Source organism: Mustela lutreola, chromosome 18 (genome assembly GCF_030435805.1).
Source record: "Mustela lutreola isolate mMusLut2 chromosome 18, mMusLut2.pri, whole genome shotgun sequence".
Taxonomy (NCBI): Eukaryota; Metazoa; Chordata; class Mammalia; order Carnivora; family Mustelidae; genus Mustela; species Mustela lutreola.
The window spans coordinates 38,544,418-38,567,378 of NC_081307.1; the positions used below are offsets into that span (position 1 = coordinate 38,544,418).

A 22,961-nucleotide genomic window follows, 5' to 3' on the forward strand; every position below is an offset into this window, starting at 1 on the left:
TGAATGTTCTTTCTGGTCAGCGGGACCAGCTCATTCTCTCTTCATGCTCAACCAGTGTTGGGTTCCATTCCCTTGTACTCAACGAGGACTGTGTACGTCCCATTTGAACTGTTTGAAGCAGGTTCTGAGTGTATATATTTCATCTATGCTAAACTCCCCCAAACTTGCAAACCATAGTCACATAACATTGTTTTTAGAACTCTAAGCATTGTGTTGCTTTTTTTCCGAGCTAATACTCTTCGACTGTGTCCTTTTAAAATCACAATTTTTATCAAACTTGTTAAAGAAAACACGTTTGTACTTATTTTAAAGTGCTACTACATTATGTGATGTCTAAACCTATACTAATAAACGTTTAAAATTGGCAAATGACCAAATGAAATAATCCACAACAATTTTTGTTCAGTTTAGTTTTGGAACCTGATGAGAGAATGTTTTGTTATTAAATACTGTTTTCTTGTTTTTTTTTTTTTTTTTTTACAAACTTGGTTATTTTCATCTGTTAATATTTTCTTGACTGCTTCTCAGTCCCAAACCCTCCGACCTGTTGTTTTATTAAACTCTTTAAGGTAAGTACAGATTTCCACGCAGCTGAAGGAGTAACACAGGGGGATTCTGGGTACTCTTTACGTGGTTTCCACAAAGGTAACCTCTCGTAGAACCGCACGTAGTACAATAACACCACAGAATATTGACATTGAATCGGTGGAAACACAGACCACTTTGCAGCCCCATGAGAATCCGCATTTAATTCTACTTAGTCACTCACATGTCCCTCTGCCCCTACCGCCTCCCTCATGGCCGGCCACAAAAGCTCTGTTCCTGTCTTCAATAGTATTGCCATTTCAAGAATGTTTTAGACTCTGCAACCCTGAAGGGCTGACTTTTTCCCACTGTGCATAGTTTTGTGGAGGTTCATCCAGGTGGTGCACGTCGATAGTTCATTTCTCTTGATAAAATTATTATAGTAACATTTACTATTTTATTGTTTTATTTGTTATATAATAACACTATATTATTATTTATTACTGTGTGTGAACCACTTACCTTTGAGTTGCTTCCAATTTTTTATTTCTTTTTTTAAAGGTTGAAGTGCAGTTGGCACACGATGTTGCCTTAGTTTCAGGCACCGCACAGCGATTCGACAGGTCTGTGCGTTACGCTGTGCCCCACCCAAGGGGAGCAACATGTGTCCCCATAGGGCGCTCTGACAGTGCCGTTGACCAGGGTCCCTGTGCTGGGCCTTCCATCCGCGTGACTTACTCAGCGCATTCCTGAAAGCCCGTGCCCCCCACTCCCTTCACCCGTGGTGCCCGTCTTTCCTCCCCCCTTCCCTGACAACCACTTTGTTGTTTGATTTCTGGGTTTGTTTTGTATTTTTTGTTTCTTTGGGTTTTGTTCTTTAGATTCCACAAGTGAAATCATATGGTATTTATCTTATATTTCGTATCTTTATCTGATATCTTAACATTATATCTTCCGGGTCCAACCGAGTTGTCAAAAATGGCAAAACGTCATCCTTCTTTTATGACTAATAGTCCGTGGTGTATGTGTGCAGTTGTGTGTGTGTGTGTGTCCATTCCATTCTGTGTATACACAGACACCACGCGCACACACACACACTCACATATGTACACATCACAGCTTTCTCCTTATGGAATTCATCTGTTGACGGACACCTGACTCGCCTGCATAGCTTGGCCATTGTAAATAATTCTGCAATAAACACAGTGTTTATGATTGTTTTGGTTTTCTTTGGGTAAATACCCCGTGGTTGAATTACTGGACTATGTGGCATTTCTAGTTTAACCTTTTTGAGAACCTCTGCACTGCGTTCCATGCTGGCCACCCCGATTCATGTCCCTCCCGGTCGTGCGCGAGGATTCCTTCTCTCCACGTCTCTGCCGCCACTCGTAATGTCTTATCTTTTTGACCCTCGCTGTTCTGCCTGCTGGGAGGCACAGTCTCATCGTGGCTTTGATTTCCATTTCCCTGACAATGAGTGATACTGGGCATCTTTTTGTGTCAAATGTCTGTATGGCATTTTTGGCAAAATATCTATTTAGGTCCTCTACTCGTTCTTTAATTGGATATTTTTGGTTGTGAAGTTGTGCAAATTATTTTTATATTCTAAATATTAACTCCCTTTGGAATGTATGATGGACAAATATTTTCTCCCATTCAGTAGGTCACCTTTTCATCTTGCTGGTACTTTCTCTCACTGTGCAAAAGCTTTTTATTTTGGTGCCGTCCCCAAAGCTTCATTTTCCTTTTGTTTCTCTTGCGTCAGGAGGCAGACGTAGCTAGAAAAATGTTGCGATGGCCCACGTCAGAGAGATCACGGCCTGTGTTCGTTTCTCGGAGTTTTATGATTTCAAATCTCCCATTTAGATCTGTTGTCCGTTTTAAGTTTACTTTAGTGAGTGGTTCAGGAAAATGGCCCAGTTTTATTGTTTTGTATGTGGCTGCCCAGTTTTCCCAGCACCGTTTGTTGAAGAGACAGTCTTTTCTCAGTGTGTATTCTTGCCTCCTTGGTTGGAGAGAGACTGGCCGTATCATCATGGGTTTGTTTCTAGGCTCTCTCCTCCATGACATCGGTCCGTGGGCGTGTCCTTCTTCCAGCACCATCCATAACCTTACCTTTACGTCTAATTCCTGTTGGAATTGCTGTAGCTGCCAAGTTTTGATATTAAGAATGAAGATACTGTAGGCATTTGTGTGTGGGTTTTGGGTGACCATAAATCATTTCTCTGGGGTGAATGTCTAGGAGAGCAATTGCTTGGTTGTTACGTATTTGACTTAAGAAACTGTAAGACTCTTTTTCCCAGTGTGGTTGTTCTTACTAGTTACTAGTGACGGGTGAACAACCAGTTTTCTCCACGTTCTCGCCGGCTTTGGTACGGTCACTGCGTTTTACTTTAGCCACTTGGCACATGTAGGTAGTGGCATTTCCTTGTGGCTCTACTTTGTGCTTCCCTAGTGACTAATAATGTTGAGAATCTTTTCATGCGCGTACTTGCCATCTCCACAACCCTTTAATACCGTGACTCTTCATATCTTTTCTCTGTTTTCTGATGGATTGTTTGTTCTTCACTGCTGGGTCTTCAATGTTCTTCCCGTATTCTAGACACCTAACCTTGTCACACGTGTGGTTTGCAAATATTTCCTACCAGGGCACAGCATGACTTTTCTTCTTCTCATAGGGTCTTCCACAAAAAAGGGTTCAATTTTTATGAAGAATAATATTTCCGTTTCCTTTTATAAATTATACTTTTGGTGTCCAGTCTAGTAATTCTTCAGCTAGTCCTACACTTTCCTCTATGTTTTTTTCTAAATTTTTCATAACTTTACCTTTACGTCTATGATCGATGAGTTTATTATTATACAGAGTTTTGGATTCTGTTAGAGGCTCAGCTTTGTTGTTGTTGTTGTACCTGTGGATGCCTGTTTGTTCCTGCATCATTGTCGAAAGGTTATCTTTACTCCACTGACCTGCCTTACACCTTGAACTCTGTTGGGCATGTCTGTGTGGGTCTGTTTTTGGGTTCTGTGTTCTCATCCACTGCTGTATGGATCTGTTAATTTGCCATTACACATGATCTTGATTACTGAATTTATAAAATCAGTCTTGAAAATGAGTATCCTGATTTATTCTTTCTGAAATTATTTAAACTATTCTATTGGGGTTTGAAGACTTTCTTTTTTTTAAAAAAATATTTTATTTATTTATTTGAGAGAGAGAGGGAGAGAGACAGAGAGCACAAGCAGTAGGAGCAGCAGAGGGAGAGAGAAAAGCAGGCTCCTTGTTGAGCAGGGAGCCTGATGCGGGACGAGATCCCAGGACCCCGAGATTATGACCTGAGCCGAAGGCAGACTCTTAAAGTACTGAGCCACCCAGGCATCTTGGGTCTTGAAGGCTTTCTTCTAAAATATTTTTTAGAAAAATCTTGTCTGTATCTTCAAAAAAATCTTGTGGGGATTTTGACAGTAATAATGATAAACCTGAATATGAATTTGCGGAGAATTGATATCTTTATAGTGTTGAGGTTACAATTTGTTAGCATGGTGTATTGCTACAGTTATTAGCTTCTTACTGATTTCTTTCCTCAGCAGAGCACAGTTTCAAGGGTATAGTTTTGTGCCGTCTTGTTACAGCTAAGTCTTTTTTAAAATGATCGTAAGTGTTATTATAATATTTCATTTTGGTGCCCAGGTGTTCCATGCTGGTCTGCAGAAATACCACTGAATTTGGTATGTTCATTGTGTATCCTGTGCACTTGCTCATTTCAAGTATTATTTCCAGACATTTTCTTATAGACCCCTTGGCCTTATCTATGTAGACAATTGTGTCACCTGCACAGAGGGGCAGTTTTATTTCTTGCATCCTAATTCATATGCATTTGTTTTCTATTCTTGGCTTACGGCGTGCTGGCTAGATCTTCCAGCACAGTGTTGAATAAAACTAATGAGACCAGACATTCTTGCCTTGTTCTCAGTCTTAGGGGGAAGCCTGCAGTCTTACACCATCCAATGTCATGTTGGCTTTAGGTTTTTTAAGATATCCACTGTCAAGTTGGGGAAGTTTTCCTCTATTCATATTTTACTGGAAAGTTTTCTCATGATTGGATGTTTAAATATGTTCAGTGCCTTCTTTCTACATAGATTATCACGATCTAGTGATTTTGTTCTTTAGGCCATCATGATAGATTATGTTGACTGATTTTCAAATATTGAGCCATATTTATATCCCTGGAATAAATACCACTTGGTCATGAGGGATCATTCTTGTTATGTATTTCTCCTTTTTGCTCTTACTTTGTTAAAAATTTTCATGCCCATATTTTTGAGAGCTAATATTGGTTCATTGTTTTCTTGCAAAGTTTCTGTCTGGTTTTGGTGTCAGAGTATCTGATCTTGGGCAGCCACAATGAAATGTCATACACTGAGTGGCTTCAAGAGTGGAGATCTATGTTCTCACAGTTCTGGAGGCTGGATACCTGGTAGCAGAGGGTGGCATGATCAGCTTCTGGGGAGGACTCTTCCTGCCTCGCAGACGCCTGCCTCCTCAGTGTTGCTCATATGGCCTCTGCTTAGCGAATGCACGCTGGGGGCAGGAGGGAATCTCTTTCTCTTTCTATTGCTCTTATGAAGCCACCTTAGTAAGCAGAACACATGTTCAAACTGACAGAATGAAGGATTTTAAGACCAAAAACAAAAACAAAAACCTTGAATAATTCCTTTAGAAGAGCGTTTTATAAAATCAGATCAACACCTCACACTATGACCTTATTTCTTCTTAATTATCTGCTGAAAGCCCTGTCTCCAAATACTCTTACACCGAGCAATAGGGGTTCAGTATGTGAATTTGGGGGCAGTGATTCAATCTGTAGCACAGGGTAACGTTAATGCCATAAAACACACAAGGAAGTTGCCCGTCCATTTCTGTTTTCTGGAAGAGACTGTAAAATAGATGTTAATTTTTCAAATGTTTGGTAGATGTCTTAGTGCGTTTGGGTAGCTGTCCAAGTGTATACAGCAGAATAGCACAGACCAAGCAGCTCAGTAACAGCACAGATTTATTTCCCACAGTTATTGAGACAGGGGAGTCTGGGATCATGGTGCCAGCCGATCTGGTGTCTGGTGGGAGTGTTTTTTGTTACACAGAAGCAACTTCTTGCTGTCTTGTTCCTCACATGATAGCAGGAAGCTGGAAATGTTCTGGAATTTCTCTGATAAGGGTGCTAATCCCACTTATGGGGGCTCTGCCCTCCTGATCCAATGACCCCCTGAAGGCTGTACTTCTACGCATCATCGCCTTGGGAGCTGGGTTTCAACATGTGATTTTTGGGGGGACACAGACATTCAGTCTATGCCAGTAGAATTTCCCATAAAACCACCTGGCCTGGGGATTTCTTCTGGTAGAGTTTTAATAGTTACAGCATTATTCAGATTTTCTGTTTTGTATTCAGGAAGTTGTGATACTATGTGCTTTTTTAAAGAAGCAGCCTGTTTCTTCTAAGTTATTAAATTTATGTGTGTATTTTTTGTAGTTTCCCCTTATTATTTTATGGCTGTGGGGTCTGTAGTAATATTTCCTGTTTTATTCCTGACATTAGGTATTTGTCTTCTACCTGCTGCCACTTTTTGTGTCAGTTTTGCTAGACATTTGTTGCTCTTTGCCAAGAATCAGCTTCTGTTTCATTGTTTTTTTTTTCTTTTTTTCTTCTATTTTAAGTTACTTTGACTTCTGCATTTATCTTATACCTCTTGCCTTCCCTTTGCTTTGCAATTATTTTCTTCATCATTTCTGAAGTTCTTTAGATGGGGGTTTGGGTTGCTTATATGAGAATTCTCCTATTTTCTAATGTGTATTTTTAATACTATTGATTTCCCTCTCAGCATTGCTTAACTGAGTTCTCCAGCTTTTGATAGCTTGTCTTTTTCTTTTCATTCATTTGAATGTATTTTTTCTTCATTTTCTTCTTCGATCCCTGGATACTTAGAACTGTGCTGTTTAGGGGCTGGTGATTGTCCTGTCATTTTTCTCTTATGAATTTCTAGTTTGATTCTGAAACCTATAGCAGCTGGAATTAGATATTCAATACCCTAGACTTACTGGCAAAGCCAGAATTTCCCTACAAAGAAAGAACATTCAGACCTACTCCTTTTGGAATCAGTTGTTTTTGGACTGTACTAAATCACATATCTAGAGACAACCTACTTAATTAGCAAACTTTAGGTAAAATATAAATTGATGAAGCATTTCTTCGACCTTTTGGAAAGCTGTTACTTTATAAGGCATTATGCATAAAGTATATATGATTATCCTAGTTCACTCATTCAGGCTGCTGACTTTATCATCACTAAAATGATAGTGATAGGGGAAAAAACATAGGTAGGAATCCAAAAGACTTACCTTGAAAACCAAACATTAAAATCAATTCATTTGACTTCTGCTCAAGCCAGTAATTGATTTTTGTTTATTATGCTGTGACTAGTATATGTTTTCTTTTCAAGAAAGCTATAATTTATTTGGGGCAGGTAATAAGAATAAGCACATTAACTAGGAGATGTGGGGGGCACCTAGGTGGCTCAGTGAGTTAAAGCCTCTGCCTTCGGCTCAGGTCATGATCCCTGAGTCCTGGGATCGAGTCTCGCATCGGGCTCTCTGCTCAGCGGGGAGCCTGCTTCCTCCTCTCTCTCTGCCTGCCTCTCTGCCTACTTGTGATCTCTGTCTGTCAAATAAATAAATAAAATCTTAAAAAACAAAAACAAAAACAAAGCTAGGAGATGTGACAAACTACCACCTAATAATTTAGGAGGACAGTGACAAATCAAAGTGCACGATAAATCACATATTTTCACGGAGCAGGCATGAGGATGACTTTACGTTTCCTGCCCCCGACTCCTGCAGTGATGTATTGCGCAATATCTTCAAGAAAGAATTTTCTCAATACATGGTTTAAATGGACCGTGGCTTGAACGTGCTTCCTCACAGTGACCTGGCCACACCGTGAGAGTGGATGATGTGATAGTCTAGCTCATATCTCAGATGAACATGCGGCAGTGGAGCGAGACGCGCAATGACGTCATCAAATGTGCTGAATCACAAGTTCATGCTGTTTCATTCTGTTGCTCTGTTTTGTGTGGTTTAGGCTGTCGGGATTCCAGCTGCCGTCCTCCGTCGTCAGCACGGGCTCCATCCTCACGCTGTGGTTCACGACGGACTTCGCCGTGAGCGCCCAAGGCTTCAAGGCCCTGTATGAAGGTAGGACCTTCCTGGGCGCGCTGTCCAGACCTGCTCCTGCTTGCGGCGCGGGTTCCGGATCTCAGTGCAGTGGTGCAATATATTCCTGATGGCCCAGCACCGTCACGGCCGTCACGGCCAGACTTTCCGGGGCGAACTGTGTGTTTACCGTGTTCCTCTCTGGGCGGTAGTCTTGTTCGTTGGAGAAGTGGTTTCCTTTTGATGGGTGGCGGAGAAGTTTTGATCATTTTGAGTACTGACTTGCAGCACTGTTCCCGTGAAAAATTCACCTTGAATTTGGAAGTGTTTTAAGAGTTTGATTCTTAACTTTTCGCTGGACAGTGATGCCGTGAGTGCTTAAGTGAAGAGAATTCCATGATGCGAGTTTCTCTTGTCAAAGCCGAGACTTGTACTTGAGAAGATTATTTGGGTTTTACTGTTTGGTCATGGCAAGGCGTCTGCATTTTGTGTTTTCAGATTTTGTGCCTAGGTGCCCACTGGAGTCTTGGTATTGTGGAACTACTGTTGAACTTGGGGACAGACATTTTAAAAAGATGAGAGAATTCAGCCTCGGAGAGAGGAAGTGGTTCAGATGCTCCTTTCAGGAATTCCGTGTTAAGAAGTTACTCTAGTAATTCTTTAAGCGTGAATGCTGAGGTGTGTCTGTTTTCACCTTGTGTTACCGAGACGTATAAGATTTTCCTTCCTGTGTAATACAGAGTCTATTAACTTTAATATAAATCCATTCCCGAGCGTGTGGATTGGAAATAGGTTGTGGGGAGGGGTACAAGCCCATGGGTAGTTTGGCCTCGCTTCCTTAGGGTGTGGTTCTGGATTGAGTCCCCTCTGCCTGTGCTTTTGTGCAGAGTCTCAGTGCACTTGGGGGAAAACCCTTCTTTGTGGAAAGATAAAATCTACTGTGCTTTGTGCCGCTCAGCTTGGCTACTATGCGTTACCAGAAAACGTGCGTAAAATGTTGTCTTTGCACAAGTATCTAGACAGCCCAGTTTATCCTCTTATTTCGTGTTTTGGATGGAATGATGGTTAGCATCATTTTCTCTTCTGATTCCAGTGTCTTTCCGGCCCCTGGATTTGCATATATGCTGGCATCAGGATATGGAATACACTTGCAGGTGCTTAAGTCTGTTACCATCAGGGAGTAACTTAATCTTTGGAGAGTAACAAGCTAAGTGAAGGTTAATAGGTGCGATTAGCTTTCAAAGGTGAGCCTACCTACCACTTCCTACATACGCTAACTTCACATAATTTCTTTTCTGCTCAACATTTCGAAAGTGTTTCTAAGGCACCTGGTCCTAGCTACCCATGGCTGTCCTATCCACGTATCTGGTATTTGCTCAGATTGTTGATAATGCTCCAATATTTTAGAAACTGGCAATTTTCCTCTCCTTCCTGACAGAGTCGGTACTGGAATATGATATTTTGCTCAATTTCCTAAGATACATGTTGTGGAAACGCAGTTGATGTTGGATAATTGCCAGATGAGTAATTTTGCTGACTCTGCACTATTGTTGTGGATGTTACTGGTTTTCCTGATGGTTTAAAACACACGATCGGGGAGACTGTCTCCACGGCAAAGAACACTGATGAGTTACTATTTTTTTTTTTTTTTTTTAAAGAAGAGGAAACCTACTTAACCAGGAGTTCAGTTAAACATGCATTGTAAAGTTGTTGATCTGCAGACATGCTTTTTTTTGAAGTTTATATTTTAATTAATGACATTATAATAGAGTCTGATATTTACAAGCAGATACAAGCCTTTTTCTTGAATGCAGAACAAAAAAAGATACTGCATTAAAAAGTGCTTTTTCAACAAAACTAAAATTGTATATAATATTTAGTATCTCTGTTTTAAAAATATTTCCCCGTTAGCTTAAAGGTCTCCTGAGAAAATCAATATGTAGTACCTGGAGAAATAAAGTTAACTATGGTCTCGACAGAGGATGAGGGCCTGGAGTATTTATCCGGAAGAGAGCAAAACCTCCACTGTGAGCGCCAGCTGACTTGTCAATAGTCCACGTTCCCACAGGGAAGTTAGATATAGGTGTAGGCACAGCCACTGAAGAAAGGGAGACTTTCTTGAAAATTATGCATAAAATATACAGACATACCAATCCAAATAAAATATAAAGCAGAACCAAGGATAAGGGGCAGGAAATCATGTACATTTTCGTTGGGAGCCAGAACGCTGAATCCTCTGGGGGATTCAGATTTCCTTGATTCTCTCGAGTTCTCATTTTGGGGATGCTGTCCATCAAGTCACTGTTCTAATCTGAATACTATAATAAGATTCTAATGTCGTTTCCAAGACCTCTAAAGGAAACTTAATTTATAGAACAGTCGATCAGCTTGTCCAAAAACATAATATTCTATAGTCTTAAACTACTACCACTTTCCAGATAAAATTAGAGTGTATTTACATTACCAGACTGATGTTTGAAATTTGCTTAAACTGGAGAAAACATTTCAAACTTTTACAATAGGTCTAAACATGATAACCTTGATAACAAGTTTGATCGGGGCACTGAACTCCGTAGTTTTCTGGCAGTGATTTGGAATGGCACTATTTACATAAATTATTATTCATGCATGGAAATATTATACTACATAATGCGTACGAAAACAATAATTTTAAAATTCTAATTAATGCATTCAGTCAATGAATTTAACCCTGGAAATTAAGTGGAAATACTTATAAATTTCACAGTAACATTGCTCATCAACAGTAATTGACTGTCTAAATATGGAGACCTTCGGAGTCTTAGTAAATTTATAGATTCTCAGTGAAATCAACATATTCCAATACATACATACTTCAGTAAAATTAAAGTTACCAACTTAATAGGGTTTTTTATAAGATTGCATTTGCTAGGTTCATCATGGAACATTATTCTTTATAGTAAACCTAGGAATTGACATTTTTTGATAAATTTACAATAGAATACATTGAGATTATACTTAATGTACCATGACATGGATTACTATCAAACCTCCTGTATTTTCCCAATATTGAAATATCATATATGTAAATAGCACTTACTTTTATATTTCTATTTGTCAACTTTTTTTCATTAAGATTTCAGTTACCAAAAAAATTGCTTCATTTATTTCAAGTTTATGTATAACTTAAGAAAAATAGCATTAGGAGATTGGACAAGGCGTGACAAATACTATGTAACAAATACTAATACTAATACAAATACTATGTAACGACGAACACCCATGACAAGGCATGGCCATCACTTGACTTGAGGTCAAGGAGAACAAATCAGTTCAATGATGTGAAAATCTAGACAATGTGCCCCAAAGAACACTTCTTATTTTTTTCCCCACTTTTAAAAGATGTCTTCTTCTTTCTTCCTTTCTCTCTTTTTTTCTTTCCTTCTTTCTGTCCACCCCTCCCCCTTCCTTCCGTCCTTCCTCCCTTTCTTTTTTTTTTCTGAGATGCCTCTATTTCTAATGCTTTTTCTAATTCATGACAAAGTAATTAAATGTTAAGAACATTCACAAATAGAGCATGAAAACTCTTCAACCTGACATTTGAGTTATTTTGGTTTAAAGTTTGATTTATTTTTAAGTGACTTTTCTTATGTTAATGCACATGTTGGTTTTTGTTCTGGGAATCATTCAGATATCTATTTCCTAATTTTTATTTGCTGATGTTTAATCATTTTACTCTTGATTAAATTTTTAAAAAATGCAATTTTCACAATTATGTACTATAATTTAGGTTGACTTTTTAGACATTTTGCAGGTGAAGTAAGGTTTCTTGGACATTGGTTGTATTTTTCATAATTCCACATTTTCTGTGAGATAGAATTTTTATGCCTAATACCATTTACACTTGGGTAGAAAACACCAACTCTGTGATTCAAATTAATGAGTCCCCTGTGTATTCACTAGAATCAATACTTTCCTTGCATAGAACATCTTTCAAACGTGTAGGGCAATTCATTGGTTGGGAACCAAATTTTCTTTGAACAATTGGCAAAGGGCTTTTATCTATGGGACAGCAGATGTTTTAAAGGTATCAGAATGAAAATCATACTCACATTTTGACATGGATATTTGCATCTGGTGAGGTTGAAGGGAGGTTACGCTGGATTCTTAGGCAAAACTGATAAATTGTGGGAAACTACTCTTTTTAAGATTTCTTTAAAAATTGTTGCTGACATGGTAGCTGCAAAGGGAGCATTTTTAACGACACGTGTAGATAGTCATATATTTTGATCATAAGATGCTGATTTTACACACTCAGCTTTTCCCTCATCTTCCCAAGTTTCTGTCTTAGACTATACCGGACTTCAATTTTATGCACGTAGTATAAGACTCTGAGTGAAGGATCTATTTGAATGAAACAAATACTGGTGGCATAATGAGGAGAAATTTGACATGCTAAATAGTAAAAATTTGCTTGTGGCAAGAAATCGTGTTTCATACAAAACAGTTCATTAATTGGAATGAGAAAAACAATTGCCCATGAAGATAATTTAAGAGCCTCCCCTGGGTTATAAAATGTTCTTCTAAAGGAATTATTTAAGGTTTTAAAAAAAAATTTTTGACTTAGAGTCCTTCATTCTACCAATTATAACGCATGTTCTGCTTACTAAGGCGTACGTTAGGTTTACTAAGGTGTGTGTGTAGGCTGGTATGAGCTCCTGTATACATTTTCTTATTAAATTCCTATAGGATTCCTATAAGTGAAATTAGATTGCCTCGTATTTTCAGGTGGAGGAAGTGAGGTCATAACTGACAGGAATCCAGCTGGCCAAGACCTCATAGCTACAGACTTGTGAAAGCAGAGGACACGCAAGCCCCCTCTGTCTCGAAGTTCTAATTCTTACTCCCTCGCGATTTAGCCGCTCATGTTCTTATTTGCGTGCGACATCGGCAGATGCAAACTCATGAACGTGTGCACTGACACGCGGGCACACAGTCAGAGAATCACGTTTTTGCCCATGTGATGCACAACTACATCCACGTGTGTACAGAGGCACCCCGGTGTACGCCGGGGAATGTGTGTGTGGTTACGCAAATGAACACACACATGTCCCCGTTCATTCTTTCTCTCATTTACTCACTTAGCTTCACTCAGCATCTCCCAGAGACCCAGCGCGGAGCTAAGTGATAGGAGCACAAAGATGGGAAGGCCGTGGTGGTTCTGAAGCCACAATGAGGGAGAACATGGCCCCTTTCAGGGGAATATAGAGACTATGTTTGATGAGTGTTGGTGTTTGACAGGGTTGGACAAAGAAGGGAGGCTAGCTGCCCTTGGGGGCCAGGTACAGGTCCTTACAGAATTAATCTCAGATGATGTGTTTAAAAAACTCCTGTGACAAATGTCTTCATTCTGTCAGGGGCTGAATAGAAGCTTTGCAGGAAGAGAGGAAGGGGGGGATCTTTCTGAGGGAGGAAGAGTCACGTTCCAGGCTGTGGAGAAAACAGAGTACCATGTTGAGGAATGCCGAAGTGGGGGGAGGTTGATGGAGGACTGCCTGGAGGGGGAGATGCTGGGCCTCCATTCTCCTCAGGGTTCACGGGGACGTGCAGCGGGGCCCCACTGCCCCGCCTCAGTCGAGGAGGTCACTTTTATGTGGTTTCATCTGTGGCTTCCAGCACCTCCTCTGTGTCATCCTGTAAGCAGAAGCGGAATGAATTCCACTGGACTATTACATAAACTGCAGTTTTTTAATCTGTGCTTTCATTTCACAATTTGTCATCTTTGGGCCCTTCAACATGGCTGTGGTGTCGGGAACCATGAAAGCAGAGGGCAGATGTGCATCTGGTAAGTTCCGAATTCCCACAGCACTTTTGCCTCCAGACTGGCCTTGAGAACCGTCTGTCCTGCTCCCCGTCTCTGTGTCCTTGAGAGTAGTAGATGCTGAAGGAACATTTGAGTCCTTGACATTCGTCAGCATCTAAATATTCAAAACGAGATCTTGATAAGAAATCTACCTTTGACCACGACTTAATTTCATCTAGTATTTTTCTTCTCCCCTCAACCCCTAAAGTGAAAACCACTTTACGTGCCCCGATTAACTGATGTGAGTTTAATCTTCCTTCTGGTTAGCACATCCTCTCATCTATAAGATTCTAAAACAGCCCCGAATGGGTTTTCACACAAAGAGATTCATGGTGCACAACGTGCTCAAACTGTTCATGTTTAAAAAATAATGGACTTAACACAGGCCATTATTGTAAGCTTGCGAGGACTTAAAATGGATTAATATCATTTATTACGCATTGATGTCATGGATGCAAATGGCCAACATTTTCATGGACTCCTTAGGTTTTCAGCAGGGAATAGGGGGTCTTGGCTCCAGTGAAGCCCCTTTTGCTCTGGGGTTCGCAGCGTCAGGAGCTCCGGGCTGGGGTGGGGCTCTGGACCGACCGTGCGTTTCTTGTTGCCTCAATGTGTTTGGCATTTCCCTCTGACACATCACTCAAGCCGCATTTTCTTTCCTCTAACACACGTGGATCTGGACTTAGAAAGAGCAGCTAGATTATTACCCTTCAAGCTCGAAGCTTTATTTAGAATGTCAGCACTGATTTATTTCTCTCCTGAAGTGATTATCCAAACTCAACCTGAATTAAAGTGTGGAACATGAATGACCCACCTGGCAGGAAGGAAAGCTTTCTGGCTGAGAACGGGGTGGCCAAGCGGCGGCAGTTAGCGGTCCCTCAGCTGACCCTCAGCCATGATCTTGGGTTAATAACAGGGACTGGGGTTGGAACACATGGGCACGTCTGGAATGCCTTTCCTCCTGACTGTTTCGGCTGTGTGAGTGGGTAAAGACAAGCATGGACACACCTTTACCTTAGAGTGAGCGAAGCTGTTGGTGCTCTTAGCAGACCCTGTCCGGGTGCACGCCCTAGAGCCTGGGTCTCCTTTTAGGTCTTGATTTGCAGAGATTTTCAGAAAGCTACACGAGAACCGCTAAGCAAAGATTTTGGAACGGCGCTGGAAAATCGTTGTTGCTATTAGTAATACCAATATGAACGCCTCCAAAAGGCACAGGCATAGGAGAGATAGGATTCCTTTCTTTTTTTTAAAGATTTTATTTATTTATTTGGCAGAGAGAGATCACAAGCAAGCAGAGAGGCAGGCAGAGAGAGAGAGGGGAGGAAGCAGTCTCCCCGCTGAGCAGAGAGCCTGACGCGGGGCTCCATCTCAGGACCCTGAGATCATGACCCGAGCCAAAGGCAGAGGTTTCACCCCCTGAGCCACCCAGGTGTCCCGAGATAGGATTCCTTCCTGAAGGGACAACATTAAGGCAATCAGATAACGGGGCTGTGAAAAAGGGATTCAGTCCTGCCGTAAAAAATGAGTTTCACCCATCTAGCAAGGCCTATCTGTAACCGATGCTACTGACACTCTTGATGACGGAAGAAAAGGTAAAATGAGTACCAGAGGCAGAACACGTTGCCAGAGGCAAAGCCACGTCCAGTCCAGTTCCGCCAAGAGGAGTGGCACACTCTGGGACGAGACTGTTGAGTCTGAGAGTCACAGCCACGCCCGAGGGGCCGCGGGCTGGGCAGGGAGGCCGCTTGCTCCTGCCCCTGTCTTGCATCTCTGCAGGGTTCCCCGCGTCAGGAGCTGCAGGGCTGGGGTGCGGGAGCAGGGATCATCTCCGTTCCTACGAGGCTGTGAAACGACATGTACAATTTGGTGGGTGGCTTTGGGTGCAGAAAACTTTTCCCAGGCTCCAGCAAGGTCTCGAGAGTTCCAGAAGTAAGGAAAAGCTCAGAAGGACTGTAGACGGGCGAGGAAGCCCCGCTCACCTGCGCCACCAAATGTTCTCGCATCTGATTTCTGTCACTTCTCCGATTTCTGCCGTTCGGACTGCACGTGTGTGCGAGGAGCCTCCGGGTTGTGACGCGGCGACACACACCGGCCTGAGGGGAGGGAAGGAAGGCTTTCGAGCCGCCTAGTCCTGCGCGGGGCCGTTCATTAATCTGGCGTCTGGATTCTATATATATTGGTTTTGTGAACGTCATTACTGTGTGTTTACCCCAGAGAGATGAAGTCTGTGCTCTGTGCATTAGAAAGTCTCGTTTCTGATTCAGTAGGAGACGATTACTATAGATTCATTAAAATAGTACATTCTGCAGGGAGGCCTACTGAGAGAGTCTGAGCCAGTCTTCTGCCGTGATCCCCCCCACACATGTGCACACACACGTGTGCACACACACGCACACGCACACACCCTCATTACATCACCTGTGCACTATTCCGTCAAGCATCACTATAAGGAAGTATTTTTTTCCAAAATGCTCATACAATTAGAAAGATTCAGTTCGTCTTAGTCCTGTATGCATTGATATAAACGGATGCCCAGAATATATGAAAGGGAAGAAAACGGTAGAATCCCATTTTGGTGAAAAGAATGTGTTTTGAAGTTCTTGCACAAGGGTGTCTTCCCATGTCCATGTGTCTGAGCGTGCACGTATCACGTACGTGCACTGCGTAAACACATATGCTTGTGTGAATATTCAGGGAGTTGTAGAATATGCGGGGGATTGCTAAAGCGCATGACTTTGGGGAGGAATTAGGAAGAAATATTGCTTGATTTTTCTCTGTATAGTTGCATCATTTAGTTCGTTGTAAGGAGCATTAAAAAATTAAATAACAGGGGTGCCTGGGTGGCTCAGTGGGTTAAAGCCTCTGCCTTCAACTCAGGTCATGATCCCAGGATCCTGGGATCGAGTCCCGCATTGGGCTCTCTGCTCAGCGGGGAACCTGCTTTCCTTCCTCTCTCTCTGCCGCCTCTCTGCCTACTTGTGATCTCTGTCAAATAAATCAAAAATAAATAAATAAATAAATAAATAAATAAATAAATAAATAACATCCTAAAGGAAGGTCTTTCTGAAGAGGATGTGGAAATCAGTATATTTTTTTTTAATTTTGTTTATTTATTTGACAGACAAGATCACAAGTAGGCAGAGAGGCAGGCAGAGAGGGGGAAGCAGGCTCCCTGCTGAGCAGAGAGCCCGATATGTGGGGCTCGATACCAGGACCTGAGATCATGACCTGAGCTGAAGGCAGAGGCTTAACCCACTGAGCCACCCAGGGGCCCCAGAAATCAGTATTCGTAAGTGAATTTTTTTTTTTTTTTTTAAAGATTTTATTTATTTATTTGACAGAGGGAGATCACAAGTAGGCAGAGAGGCAGGCAGAGAGAAAGAGAGGGAAGCAGGCTCCCTGCTGAGCAGAGAGCCCGATGCGGGACTCGATCCCAGGGTCCTGGGATCATGACCTGAGCCGAAGGCAGCGGCTTAACCCACTGAGCCACCCAGGCGCCCCGTAAGTGAATTTTTGACTCACATCTGGAAGTTGAATGAAAAGTTGACCCAGGTAATCAAAAGTTCTTCAAGATTATGTGGTTTGCATATGGCTGACTTCCTGCCTTCGAAGGCCGTCTCTGCAGCCGGAACGTTTCGGTCATTTGAAAATGAGAGAAAACAATGCATCCTAACTACAAGTCCACATACAGAAACAGTAGCCTGTCTACAAGGGGCATGATAAAAGGCAAACTAATCCCATAGGAAAGACATCTTCCAGATCATTTTCAGTAACAAAATAGGGATTGGTTAATATTTGTGCGTAAGGGGAATTCCCAAACCACAAGTAACAGACTTAGATTTCTCAAAATATTCTCTGTGGATTATAAACATATTTTATTCTTTTTAGCCACTCGTCTCCCAAGATTTTTTTTTTATATTGTTTGTTTTTTAACTGATTTCTTGTGTCTAATTGCTTCAAACCTGTAAGCATACACACACACACGCATACACACACACACGCACACGCACACACACAATATTTGGAAATAATTCATTTCAGGAAATATTTGAAGAATAAAAATCAATCATTACATAAGATGAAGCTTTACAAACAAAAATTATGAGACGGAGTGATTTTTGATAGTCTTTTTTGTTGCTGTTGCCATGGATCTGTAATGTGTGGCTCATTATGTTGGAAATCAGATGCCCTCTCTTGCCACTGAAAGACTGTCAGCCCTGGGCTAGCTATTATGTGGGTACTGGGGTTGGAAAATGTTAGGGGAATCTAACTGTGTCGATATCTGCACATAGACAAGGGCATGGATCCTGAGGTCTGGTGTGCTCTGGTTTCCCAGTCACCCCCCGTGTGCCCCTCACGCGTGTTACACAGGCAGTGGTTGCATCAGATTCCTCCCTGTGAGATGAGGCACGGATGGCGCCAGCCTCAGAGCCTTGCTGGGAAACTTACAGAAAATGAGCTACTGCAATGGTTTGGCTCCGTCTCTGGTTCGTAAGAATTTTAGTCCATGCTTCAAGTTCTGCAGACTGGCCTCAAAGATGCCCTCCATAGGTATAATGTGTCATTATTTCTGCAAATTGTGAATTATATGATACCCTTCTTTAAGGCTTATGCTCCTCTCTCTCTTGCTGATACCGGCTTTGCCGTCCTAGTCTTGGACACTCTGTCTACACGTTGTGTCTCTTCGTCTTTTTTATGTAGTGAGAAAAATTGCCAGATGTTGATGATTTTTTTTGTTTTTCTTTTTTTTTTTTAATTATGTTATGTTAGTCATCATACAGGACGTCATTAGTTTTTGATGTAAGTTCCGTGATTCATTGTTTGTGTATAACAGCGCTCCGTGCAATCCGTGCCCTCCTTAATACCCACCACCAGGCTCACCCGTCCCCCCACCTCCCCTCGGAAGCCCTCCGTCTGTTGCCCAGAGTCCACTGGTGAGAATGCAGAGTGCCTTTTCATCCCAGCTAAGAGGTTGGGTGATACTTACTAGTTTTAGGACAAGCTTGGAAATTCTACAGTGTGGTTAAGGTGACTTCTTAATTTTTCCCAAATCTCAACTCACGTCTGTAGGTATTATTGCTGTTGTTTTGTTGTTGATTTGTTCATTATTTTGAAAATAACAGGAGTATAGGATAGAGATCTGGAGGAAAGGCAAAATCACTTTTTTTTTTTTTTTAACAGTTGCTGCTAGTTATAGTTGGTGAGTCTGAGGTAACACAAGGAAAAGATGGGAAAGAATGAGATTGATGTGGATTATGGAAAGGAAAAAATGAAACACAGGCATACATAGAAACGAGAAGGATCCAAGAATGTTGGAAAGGGATGTCAAATATTTAAATCAGAACAAAAATATTACAATGTGATAGTTATATCAAAATCATTTTAGTTTTAAAGATAGAGAAACACTTCCCTTCGTTGGACCCCTTTGTGAAAGATATATATGTCACATTAAATATAATCAGTCTGTAGCTATATGGAAAACTTAAGCTTTAAACAATGCTTCACACTCTGATGTGTGGTGGAAAAAACACAAAATATGCATTCAGATGGTAAAAAAGGATAGAAACGCTTATCCGCAGAGTTCTTAAATCAGTCTAGAAGAGATTTCAGGATTCATTCCATTCCTGACTTTGCATTTAGCGTGTAAATGTATTATCATTCCTGATATCCTGGCTACCTAAGGCTGACGGGTCACTGCATGTCAGGTGGGCATCTGTGTTGCTGGATCGAAGCGCATTTCTCAAAGGGTTTGTTAGTCTAAAAAGTTTCCAACCTCACTGGGCTGTTTCTTTGTTTTACTTGCTTCCTTTAAATGTAGTCAGAAAATGGTGATCTACAATCTCTTGGGAGTAACCTCTATGGAATTTATATTTCAAGAAATGGTCCATTATGATTTATTCTTAGTTTCAACCAAATGAGGCACTGATTCTATTGATTAGCTGGAAATGGCACCATATAGAGTTACACTATGAGTTGGTCCGTTTTCTATATTTTTAGAAGTTTTAGATTTATAGAAAATCACTCACTCTTCTTATTGTAGACGCTTAAGTCCCTTATCATTCCTTGGTGCTAATCAGAGAGGCAGAAACCAAAAACAGGAAATCTCTTTGTATACCAGCATCAGTCAAAAGCTTACAATTCAGAGGTGAAATTAAGCTTATAAATCAAGAAAACAAATAATTTGGTCTTGTATTTGTGTCCTCCCAAATCTGTTCTCTAAAAACCGAGTATGGAAAGTCTCGTGCTGCTCAACTACCCATTTCATGACGGGAGAGGTTGAAATGCCCTTTCCAGGCGGCCTCCGTGTTTGTTTTAACTAACTTCCTTGCAAACGTTCTTGACCTTGGTTCTTCCAAAATATAACCTTATATTTCTTTCATATCCTCAGGGAGAGAAAAAAAAATATCATTTAATGCCAAAAAAAAAATGACCTGGGGCCTTTCAAGTTGCAACATTAATTTATACACATCTCATTAAGCTTCTGTAGTCTTTTAATCAAATACATCTTCAAATGTTAATTTTGTGGGGTTTTGTTTTTTTTTTTTTTGAATCAGGCATCTCTTTTTCCTAAAATATGTTTTTAGATATTAGAATAATGGAACGGAAAGCTCCATGTGGGAAGAGAGGAGAGTGGGTGGGCAGACAGCTGGTGTGTGGGGGACCCTGCGGTTTCCTCCTGCAGCTCTGCCCGCGTGTAGGAGGGCGACACATGGGCGATGGCGCAGGAATGAGATGCTGAACGGTGTCAGCCTCCGACGCCTTATCCTGCTTAACTCATAAAAATGGGATTTTAACATTCCACATTTTATTTTTCATTTTTGAAGACTTTCACACTTGCTCAAAACCTTCCCATATGGCACAATTCTGACATGTGTATCAAAAATTTACGTATTTACTTGACTCTTTTTTGGAAGAGAAGTTCGGATGCGTGAATCATAAGGACAGTGATAATGAATTACTTTTATATTAAGTTCACCCAGTCCCAGGAACTGGCTGGCAGGTGTTTATAATTAATCCTCCTGTGTTTATTACCAAGTTCCTGAAAAAGTGATTATTTTCATGTGTAGACTCCCCTATAAAATAAGGCAATTTGTGCTTTCAGCGTAAATGACGAACAGAACACAGCATTACAAGGAAGTACAGCATTACGTACAACACTCACGTTGCACGACACACTTTAGGCGGGATTTTAACCAAGACAGTGCGATTATGTCCATTTTCAACAACTTCAGAACAAGAGGCCATCCAGCATGCTACACCACAGAGTCTCGTTAAGACTTGATAAATTGAAAAAAGCCTTTATTGTACATTAAGTTTCATTTAACCCTTACAACTCTGTACGTGATGACTTGACTCCTAGAGCGCTACTCCACGAGGTGCGATAACTCTCCGACATGGCATCGCCACGCAGGGACCGCAGAGCTGGGGGCCCGGTGTGCTCACCGTGAAGAGAACTGGCAAACTTCTCCCCTAAAGGGCCAGACCATAGGTCCTTTGGCTTCCCAGTCTGCCCGGTCTCTGTCTCAGCGGAGCCGCAGTATGAGCGCGTCCCTGATCAGGGCTTGCGTGACTGAGCATTCTTGAGTCCCAGTAAAACTTTATCCACAAGGATAGGCGGCCATTGCATGGGATCCTGTCCTGAAAGCCAGAGCTCTTTCCTTCGCTCGGAAGCCTGATGGTGTTTCCTGCTGGGGGGGTTTGGCTTCATTGTTTAACCCACTGTCTAATTGTGCCGTAGAAAAAGTCAGTGACCTGACCAAGGGCTCCCCGTGAAGGTCAGGCTAATTGTTTGGCTGTGACCGACAGGACAGCCCTGTGCATCCCCGAGTCACACCCCAGGAGACTCGGGGCTTTAGGAAATCAAACCCTTCGGAAGCTGGTGATGAACACATCGTCTGCTGATACTTTGCCCAGAGCTTGTGCACATTTTCACTTTTGTATTTTGTGTGGGAGACGTGGCCACTGCGAGTGTGTACGTTTGCTGTTGTGCGTGGTGTCGGCTCCCCGAGTTTCCTTTCTGTGTGTCCTGCCTCCTCACAAGCTCCCAGGACCACAGGCATCGCCCTCGGATTTCAACCCCAAAGGTACTCCTCAAACTTCTGCATCTGAAACGTTAGGTCAGTTCCTCGCTCCTGACTTAAAACCCACCCCTGCACCGGGGGACAGTTAACAGGAGACGTAGGAGAAAGAGGGGCTGTGAGGTCCGATCTTTATGTGGTTGGGGGTAAAGTTGTGTTTTGAAAATCACTTTCATGGCACATCTCTTTGTCCTTCATGTTTCCCGACATCTTGTCATTTGGGATGTGTTGAAGGGCAAGCGGAGGAGGTCCGGGGGTGAAGAGTTTCTGGTGCTTAGAATTGTCCTCTCTGAGGACACTGGCGTGACGAAAGTCACTTGCACCGTTTGGAAAGGGTTCGGAGCTCTTTACAGTACAAAACTGTGCCAGTGGAAAAGTCCTACTCAGCATAACTAAATTGTAATGTGTGTACGGTGACGCTCACCGCCATCTGACAGCTGTTTGGTTCCTCCGTGAAACGAATTAGTGCTGTCGTTTTACTAATAGACCAAAAATAAGATTGCTGGCTTTGTTTCCAGCAGCCAGTTCGAACAGAAGCCGGTCTGAACGAATTGCCCTGTCCCTGGTCACAGTCATGCCTGTTACAGGACAGGCTATCAGAGCATCAGGCATTACTCAGAATACTAATGGAGGGAACCGAAGCCCTTCCCAGAGCGAGTATCACTCCGGACTGGCTAAGAAGAACCACACTGTTTGTAAACCACCCAGGGGCTCTCTTCTAAGTTGCCTGTCAAGGCGTGCGGGACTCTGACTCAGGATTTGTCTGTGATTGCTCACCAAACTCAAATACATCTGAAGCATGCTTCATGTGTGTGCTAACTCCTGGTTCTGGGAAAATCACGTCCTGTCTCTTGGAGCTTGTTGGGGAGAAGGGTTATGTGTCTTGCACAGGGATGAGGCAGTTCCATGCAAAGCCACGGTTTTCTTTTTGACCATAAGCAAAAACAGCAAAACCCTGATGTTTTCGCAGAACTCCAGACCTAGGTTGATGGTTTCATGACGCTTTTAATTATTCACTGAACTGCTATGGTCTCATTTTATTTTGTAAGACACACTAATATAGATGAGAATTAAAATCCCCGTTTTTCAGTGAGGAATCAAGCTAGGCAGTGTGTTTGTGCTCGCACAGCTAGAGGGGAGCTGCTGGCAGAATTTAGAGCCTACTTTTAGACAACCGAGAAGCAAGGTGCGGAGTCTAAAAAGAGATGGCAAGCCCTTCGATTGACTAAGGTAACTAGAATTTCCCTTTTCACATCTTTTTCTTTCTTCTTTTCCCCAAGCTAGGTACTCCCAGTTCATGCAAAACCATGGCTTT

The 22,961-nt window shown here is 41.9% G+C and overlaps 1 protein-coding gene across 2 annotated transcripts in view; it reads left to right on the forward strand.

Moving 5' to 3' along the window:
- Positions 1 to 22,961, forward strand: part of CSMD1 (CUB and Sushi multiple domains 1) — a 1,947,613-nt gene that overhangs the window by 578,895 nt on the left and 1,345,757 nt on the right. For both annotated transcript variants that reach the window (XM_059156007.1, XM_059156008.1), the window contains exon 3: positions 7,656 to 7,768. In XM_059156007.1, the coding sequence (XP_059011990.1) occupies positions 7,656 to 7,768 (113 nt within the window). The remainder of the gene's footprint in view (positions 1 to 7,655; positions 7,769 to 22,961) is intronic.